Source organism: Perca fluviatilis, chromosome 15 (assembly GCF_010015445.1).
Source record: "Perca fluviatilis chromosome 15, GENO_Pfluv_1.0, whole genome shotgun sequence".
In the NCBI taxonomy this organism is placed as follows: Eukaryota; Metazoa; Chordata; class Actinopteri; order Perciformes; family Percidae; genus Perca; species Perca fluviatilis.
The window spans coordinates 21,616,482-21,625,028 of NC_053126.1; the positions used below are offsets into that span (position 1 = coordinate 21,616,482).

The following is an 8,547-nucleotide window of genomic DNA, read 5'->3' on the forward strand; positions in this document are numbered from 1 at the left end:
GTATATATGAATATTGAATGTGTGGATTTGTACAGTAAATGCATGACGGCGACTTGCATTTGCATTTTAACTGTAAAAAAATAGAATATATAATGAAAGTAGGTGGATGTTTTAGCTAGTGTGACTCCAGAATGTAAGTAAAAGATACAACACATGGTTTGTACTTTCCTGTACTATAAACTTACAATATAGTATAATAGGATACAAACTGTAACAAACACTGAGTTGTAGTTACGTAATGTGACCACTGGATGGCGCGTAAATAATACACTCATGCTAATCACTTAACGCCACTAACGTCAAGTCAGACATAATAACAACAACAATATACAAAGATTTCCGATAGAATCCTTTCAAAATAAAACTTTCGAATTATTCACGTGTTGAGTTGGATGGGGTCATTGATACATCATGTCGCGATACTTTTTACTTTGAAAGATCGGTCTTGTGTGTACTCACTGCTTCAAGTGTAACATCATTACAAGGACAGTTAAGGCTAGCTACTTGAGCTCAACCAGCGTTACGTTTATTGTCACAGTAATTCTCCAGGTAAGATCCTTAGCTACTTACTTAGCTTGCTAGCTACATTGTTACGTTTTAATAAGACTCATTTTCTGAGTTGTGGTAAAGGGAAAAACCACGCTGCTTTCCTTTTAGGATTAGGTTGGCTACTAGCAACTAGGTGCCATGCTAGCTAGTTAGCCATTAGCATGCTAATGCCAGATTTGTTAACCGCTAGCTAGCTAAAGTGAGTGAGTGCTGGGGGATGGGTCGGCCACTGTTATATGATTACAGTCTGTGGTTTAATCCTACACATGTGTCATTTGATAAGAACACCGTGTTAGTTTTGACTCGACTCCCACTATAGAAAGTCAGACATATCCTTTTATTTTAGTGTCGCAAACGTTGGCTCTTTGGCTAAAGTTAGTTGGGCTAGCGGCAGCTCTCCGGTTTAATTTTTAACCCCCATCTATTACAGCTCCTTAAGTTTAACCGAGCTTAGCCTTTGCGTTTCCCGAGCAGTGCCACAGTGTGTCATCAAAATGTCTTATCTTTTATATATTGTAGCTTTATCCTTTTTAATCGCAATCAATGGCAAAGTGGCAGCTCAGAGACCAAACCAATACTTCCTTCTCTTCCTTAGTCATTGTTTTCAAGTCTGTCTCGGCCCGTAGGGATATTTTCCTTCTCTTTGGGGATTGTCACATGAATAGCAATTGTGTGACCAGGGACTGACTTAGTTACTATCATGTGGACCAGTTGATCCTGGGCTCTTGTCACTTGTTTCCAACGCTCTCTGTCTAGACTGTTGAATATTTACATGGTCCAGTGTGCAACATTTGTTATATATAATTAAACTTGGTGCGACGTTGGTGGCTTAAAGTGATTCATTGTAGCAGGTTGACGCTATAATGTTCAGGCAACCATCAGGCCTCATTTTAAGACCGCTAATACACAAGCACCTTGCAACTTGGAGTAGTTTTTAGATTTCTGAACTGATTTGACTTTTCACTTGTTTTTGGAAAGGTAAGATTTTTCCTCTTTTGTTTAGTATTTGTATCATTCATGTTAAACTTCTGCTGCATCTGACCTTCTCTGTCACTTCTTACAGCACCCTTATTTACACACTTTCCTGTCTGTTACACTCTGCTTTTCCACTTTTGTCGCAGGTCCCACCATGCAACGTGCGTATCTCCTACTGATACCCGTGCTGCTGCTCCTCCTGGCCCTTCCCGTCTCCAGGGGACGCTACAATGATGACTTTGATGATGGCGAGGACCTAGCAGACTTTGATGACAATGACTTTGCTGAGTTTGAGGACATGAATGACGATCCAGCAGCGGAGGCAGAAACTGCCCCTCCGCCTCGCGCCTCACCGTCCTCGCAGCCTGAAGAGGATGAAGATGAGGATGAAGCCACTGTGGAGCTGGAAGATGGCCTGGATGGTTTTGAGGATTCAGAGACACAGGTACATAGCCTTGTCTTACTGTTTAGAGCCTAATTTTTGAGCACAGTTTCCATAATAACTCAATTTTGATCATTTATGGCATTATATACATTTACGTATTCATTTAATTTATGAATTCCCTAGGATCAAGACATGTACAGCAAATATGACCAGGAGGAGTTTGAAGGGATTGGGGACATGGAAAAGACAGGCCACTCCATGAAGGACCCCCTCATAATCCACACTGTAAGCCAGGCTTATTGCTTAAAATCTTCTCACACTCGTCTGTCTTCAACTGATTGTGATCTTGAGGCTCTGAATGTGCACACGGTTTTTGCTGGCTGCAAAAGATATTTTACTGTAAATTTGCATTAACGTTTAGCACATGATACCCTGTAAGGCTTAATTAATGGTGTGTGTTGACATAATGAAAGTTCAGGTAATTTACATAAACTGTTGTCATGGAACAACTATGGCAGCATCGAAATTGTAACCTTTGGCGACCGATTGCCTTTAGCCTAATTCCCATTGATTCTTCAGTTATGTTGATACTGGTTAGAGCTAGGCCGATAAATTGGTATATATTAGTTTATTGCTTATACGTCGTTATCAGTGTATTACATCATATTGTTTAATCAATACAAACTGTAAAATGTCCCACTCAGTATGTATCTATGTCACAATTCTTTTTTTTCCTTTTAAACCTCCCAACAATCAAAATCAGTGTTTGCCTCAAAAATCTAGTGTCGGTTGAGCTTTAATACAGACAACCGCTTGCCGTTTCTCCGCAGGTACCTGCACATCTGCAGAACAGCTGGGAGAGTTACTACATGGAGATCCTGATGGTCACCGGCCTGTTGGCCTACATCATGAACTACATCATTGGCAAGAACAAAAACAGTCGCCTTGCTCAGGCCTGGTTCAACTCCCACAGGGAGCTTCTTGAGAGCAACTTTGCACTAGTGGGTGAGTTCCTCCACCTCCCGAGTTGTCTCAAGTATACAACAGCAGTGTATGAAATCAATGGGTGACATGGTGACAGTCAGTACGAAGCAGAGCTTGTGTTAACTGTCAATAATTTGTATGTGTAGGTGATGACGGCACCAGTAAAGAAGCAGTGAGCACTGGGAAGCTGAATCAGGAAAATGAACACATCTACAACCTGTGGTGCTCTGGACGTTTGTGCTGTGAAGGCATGCTGATCCAACTCAAGGTATTCAAAATGTGTTTTATTTACTGTACAGGGGTGTGTTGGTGTTAAATATACAGTCATATAATGTTCCTTGTTGTCTATTCCAGTTTGTAAAGAGGCAGGACCTGCTCAACGTTCTGGCCAGGATGATGAGGCCTGCCTGTGATCAAGTGGTATGCATTAGTCAAATAGCATTTCAAATAAGTCTGTGTGGAGTATATGAAGAGGAACACAAAATATAGAGGCACCGGTCTGTGCATCTAAACGTGTCTGTCTGTTTGTAGCAAATCAAAGTGACTCTTAATGAAGAGGACATGGACACTTTTGTGTTTGCTCTTGGCACCAAGAAGGTGATGGCCAGGCATCAGAAGGAGATGCAGGACTTGGTAAATATCCTCCACAACTTGTGTACATCAATTTGATGCAAATTTAAGCTGTGTATTTTTTTTATACAGTACTATTATATAATGTTTGAAGACTGCAACTGAAATTTTGGTTTCTTACAAACCCATACTTCACAAACGGATTAGTTTATTTGTAGTCCATTTGTAGTCCCCACTCATATACATTAGTACTTAAACAATGGTCTTGATTTTTGTTCTTTTTCTGTAGAGTGAGTTCTGCGGTGACAAGCCTAAGTCTGGGGCCAAGTATGGGCTCCCAGACTCCCTGGCTATTCTAAGTGAGATGGGTGAGGTCACAGATGGGATGATGGACAACAAGGTAATGTCTCTTGATGCTTGTCTCATAATAATATTAATGGAAAAAAAATCACTGCAGAGTTTCAGAATACAACAGGGTTATAGCAGGCAACATCTTCCTCTCTTAATATACAGCTCTCTAATGTGTCTGGATCTGTTTTTGGTATTTTTAGATGGTTCATTATATCACCAACCATGCTGAGAAGATCGAGTCCATCCATTTCTCGGACCAATTTTCTGGTCCAAAAGTTATGCAAGAGTAAGTATTTATTTTAACTATTTGTATTTTTCATCTCTTACGTGGGAGTTATTTAGCATTTTAATATATTTTTACGTGGCACTAAAAGATCCTGTGTTTTTCAGGGAGGGTCAGCCCTTAAAGCTGCCTGACACCAAGAAGACGCTATTGTTTACATTTATTGGTGAGCATTTTGTCTCTCCTGTCTTCACTATACCTCATGACCACATGAGTAGATGCTTAATGTGCACTTTGTGTGTGATTGTAGTGCCTGGCATGGGCAACACCTCTCCCAAAGACATGGACGCTCTGCTCCCTCTCATGAACATGGTGATCTACAGCATCGATAAAGTCAAGAAGCTCCGTCTCAACAGAGAGGTGAGCAGGATTCAAGTGCTCCGGTGCCTCATAGTGCATTCCAGTGACCACTCACTTATTTTCTGTATTTTGTGCTTTTACGTTCAAGTTTAAAGTACAGCTACAAATCCCCTTTTCATCCTCCCTGTAAATTTAGGGCAAACTGAAAGCTGACAGAAACCGGGCCCGTGTGGAAGAGAACTTCCTGAAGCAGACTCACGCTCAGCGCCAGGAGGCAGCCCAGACACGCCGGGAGGAGAAGAAGAGAGCTGAGAAGGAGAGGATCATGAATGAGGAGGACCCTGAGAGACAACGCCGTCTGGAGGTCGGAAATTGGAAAGACAATTAAACAAATAGCTTGACATTTTGGGAAAACTGCTTATTCGCTGCGAGTCAGATGACAAGATTGATAACTTTCTCTGTATCTTACGGTTGCTAAATGCAGCACTAGAAGCATTTCAGCATATTTGCTTAAGTTGATGTACTTGCAATTTTTGTTGAATGCACCTAGTCGAAGTCAATTTGAAAGAAGCATCAGCTAAATGAATGTAATGTAAATAACACTCATGTCTTTTTGATAAATATGTAGCTAGAGCCAGCAGCCAGTTAGCGTAGCAGAAAGACTGGAAACTGGGGGGGAAAGGGTTAGAGTGGCTCTGTCCAAAAGTAACAAAATCGGCCTACCAGAACCTCCTAAAAGTTTGTTTTTGTATAAAAACAGTTGGCCATTTTACAGATGTTTATGTGCCATGTCGTTTTTACGATATATAAGTTGTTAATTGAGCTTTGGAGTTGCTGGTAGGTTGTATTTGTTACCTTTTGGGTAGAGTCAGCGTTAGGGCTGGGCAATATATATCAATATTATATCGATATCGTGATATGAGACTAGATATCGTCTTAGATTTTGGATATCGTAATATCGTGATATGACATAAGTGTTGTCTTTTCCTGGTTTTAAAGGCTGCATTACAGTAGAGTGATGTACTCTTCTGAACTTACCAGACTGTTGTAAATGTTCTATTATTTGCCTTTTCCCCACTTAGTCATTATGTCCACATTACTGATGATTATTTATCCAAAATCTAAGTGTGAAGATATTTTGTTAAAGCACAGATTTTCAACCCTAGAATATCGCCACAATATCGATATCGAGGTATTTGGTCAAGAATATCGTGATGTCTGATTTACTCCATATCGCCCAGCCCTAGTCAGCGTAGCCGTTGTCCCTGGTTTGTAGTCTTTATGCTAAGCTAACCAGCTGTTGGTGACATGAGAGTTGTGTCATTCTTCTCATCTAACTCTCAGCATGGAAGCAAATCAGCATAGTCTCCAAAATGTTGAACAATGCTATTAAAGAAAAGCACACAAATAAGTCATTTTTATGTCTCAAATATAATTTTTTCTTTCGTTCTTTTTTTTTTTTAGGAAGCATCCCAGCGACGTGAGCAGAAGAAGATTGAGAAGAAGCAGATGAAGATGAAGCAGATCAAAGTGAAAGCCATGTGAAAGACCACCACAGGGATACAAGCACACATGAAAGCATTGCTCAGCTTCTCTAACCACAGTCCACAGCTCTGGCTCACAGTCGCTCTAAATAGACATCCTGTGCCTCTGGATGTGTCAAGCTCTGCTGTCTCCATTTGGTGTAGCTAAACCCAAATGACTTGAGAGTGAACTGTCCATGTCAAGTGAGAGGGACTCTTTCACCATCATATCACCACAATTCACGTCAGGGTCTTTCGTTTTTGTTTTTTTACTGTCCAACTATTTTCTTAAATTTAATCAGAGCTCTGTTTGAATGCTGGGTAGATCTGTGAGCTTGTTTAAACTTCATCTGCTGGGAAGGAACACACTATTTGGTGGTATTGAGCCACATTTTAAAAGGAATGGAAGCATTGCTGTGGTTTCATTGGAAATGTATTAGCATTAATATAATCTTAAATGATACTATCAAGGAAATTTTATTTATATCTGCTATGAGGTTGGTTTTTTGCAGGCTGTTTCTAATGAATATCTGAGCAAATAATAAAATGCACTGGAGTCTGTTGGAAAACCGTTTGTTTGTTTTTCATGGTAAATTGCAAGTATTTGATTTAATCTACCAAGTAATTGATGAAGACCATTGTGTATGCCATATAAACTGATACACAGACCTCTTGGTAGCAGCAGTTAAAAGAGTCAGGGTCTTTAACGTGGACCAGAATAGGTGAGCTTTAAAACTAAATTTAACTTTGAGATTGTGTCAGCAGTCTCTGAACTAGATTTGGTTACATCAGTGGGGTTGACAAGCTAAAAGGATACACTGACTGTGCCTAGCCAGATACAAGTCTGGGATTCCTAGGATTCCCCTGGGTAATAGGAAAACACAATAATCTTTGGGGGTTATCCATAAAATCTCAAAATGTAATGTAATTCTTTAACACAAAAGCAGGACTATAGTGTCACACAAGATCATAGGCTTTTAATCAACACACTTAACATTAATTAGCTACTGAAGAGGATTAAGTTTAAATTGCATGGCATGATAGTGTTCTTTAATAAACCTGGATATTGCAAAAACAATTTGACCTGTATGTGGATGACAAATCAAGAACTGTTTTTATTTGTTATGTTCAAGAAATTGCATTATCTTACCCTAATTATTCATATCTATGTGTCTCTATACTTCATTTCTGTCAACGTTCCTGTGTTCACTCAGGTTTTGTGTTACCTGTATATTTTAGGGAACAGGATTGCCACACAAAATATTACAATTTTATGACCTTGTGGAAACCATTTTTTCCACATTTTGACTTGTTTTAAAAGTGGCATTTAGATTTTCTTTCTAAAACAATGTTCAGTATGCAACGGTGGAATATAACTCTGTACATTTACTCCATACCTGCACTTAAGTACAATTTTGAGGTAGTTGTACTTTACTTTAGTATTTCCATTTTTTTCTATTTTACTTTGTCCTCACTGACATTTATTTGACAGCTGTAGTTAAATGTTTCTATAAGATCTGATATACAAAACCTTGTGGTCACTTTATAAAATATGATGAAATAGATTTAAAGAGATTAAACTGCCTGTATATACAGTAGTTGAAATTAGCATCACCTCCAATCTAGGAAGTATTCAGATCCTTTCTTAAACTAATACCTCACTAAAAAGACTCTTACAAGTCAAAGTCCTGCATTGAATATGTTACTAAGGTAAAAGTATGTATAATCAGGAAAATGTAGTTAAAGTATTAAAAGTAGAAAACTGTCCCCTGTGACTCTGTTATTATATTATATTAGTATTACTCATGCATTCATGTAAAAGCAGGTGGAACTCATTTAAACTTTTAACTAATGATTATTTTCATTATGGATTATTCTGCTGATTATTTTCAAGATGTATTAATTTATTGATTGACTGACTGAAAAAATTATGAGAAAATAGTGAGAAATGCTGTCACAATTACTCAGAGCTCAAAGTGACATTTGTTTTGTCTAACCAATAGTACAAACCTCAAAATTATTCAATATAATTAAAATTATTAGACTGTACATAATGTATATACTGTTCTGTACTGTACTACTTTGTTGGTTTTGTATTCAAAACTCTTAATTTGTAGGAACTAGTAACTGAAGCTATCAGATAATTGTAGTGGAGTAAAAAGTAAAAAATGTCCCTCTGAGATGTAGTGGAGTAGAAAAAGAAAGTGGCATGAAAAGAAAAGACTAAAGTCTACTACTCTTAAAGCATTACTTTAAATGTATACTTAAGTACAGTAGGCTACTTGATAAAATGTACAGTCACTGTCTACCTTAACCAGCTACAACATTAAAAGCTTCAACGTTAATGCATCAGTAATTGAACTATATAAATATTAGAACTGCACAACTTGGTTCATAAATCAAAAGAATCTTTAGTTTGCGTTAGCTGAGTTGTCACTAATCAGCCTTTAGGGGGCGCTTTGATCACTTTCCTGGGCTTGGGTTTGCATGAGCAGATTCGAACATATCTTTTCAACTGTAGCAATTTTACCATTGGTAAAATACAGACGTTTATTCATACAAAATATTTTCATTTTTATTATATTCACATGGTGTGTCGAGTAAGTGGCTTCCATATTTTTCCTTTA

General features: G+C 38.4%; 1 protein-coding gene across 2 annotated transcripts; it reads left to right on the top strand.

Moving 5' to 3' along the window:
- The first annotated feature begins 419 nt into the window (after window positions 1-419).
- Window positions 420-6,489, top strand: ccdc47 (coiled-coil domain containing 47). Of its 2 annotated transcripts, none has more exons than XM_039823864.1 (13): window positions 420-549; window positions 1,671-1,969; window positions 2,093-2,194; window positions 2,740-2,914; window positions 3,040-3,161; window positions 3,248-3,313; window positions 3,425-3,526; window positions 3,753-3,863; window positions 4,015-4,100; window positions 4,205-4,263; window positions 4,348-4,457; window positions 4,594-4,761; window positions 5,862-6,489. In XM_039823864.1, the coding sequence occupies exons 2-13, from the start codon at window positions 1,679-1,681 to the stop codon at window positions 5,940-5,942; spliced, it is 1,473 nt and encodes a 490-aa protein (XP_039679798.1). In that variant the 5' UTR covers window positions 420-549; window positions 1,671-1,678; the 3' UTR covers window positions 5,943-6,489. The 2 variants fall into 2 exon arrangements, with proteins under 2 accessions (XP_039679798.1, XP_039679799.1); XM_039823865.1 differs by lacking the exon at window positions 420-549 and adding an exon at window positions 1,508-1,527.
- Window positions 6,490-8,547: the final 2,058 nt, after the last annotated feature.

Bases quoted from the DNA above. Each gene is read 5' to 3' on its own strand.
- ccdc47 (XM_039823864.1), top strand. From the start codon at position 1,679: ATGCAACGTGCGTATCTCCTACTGATACCCGTGCTGCTGCTCCTCCTG. The intron at 3,314-3,424 runs GTATGCATTAGT...GTCTGTTTGTAG, and splicing joins GGCCTGCCTGTGATCAAGTG to CAAATCAAAGTGACTCTTAA. The intron at 4,762-5,861 runs GTCGGAAATTGG...TTTTTTTTTTAG, and splicing joins AGAGACAACGCCGTCTGGAG to GAAGCATCCCAGCGACGTGA.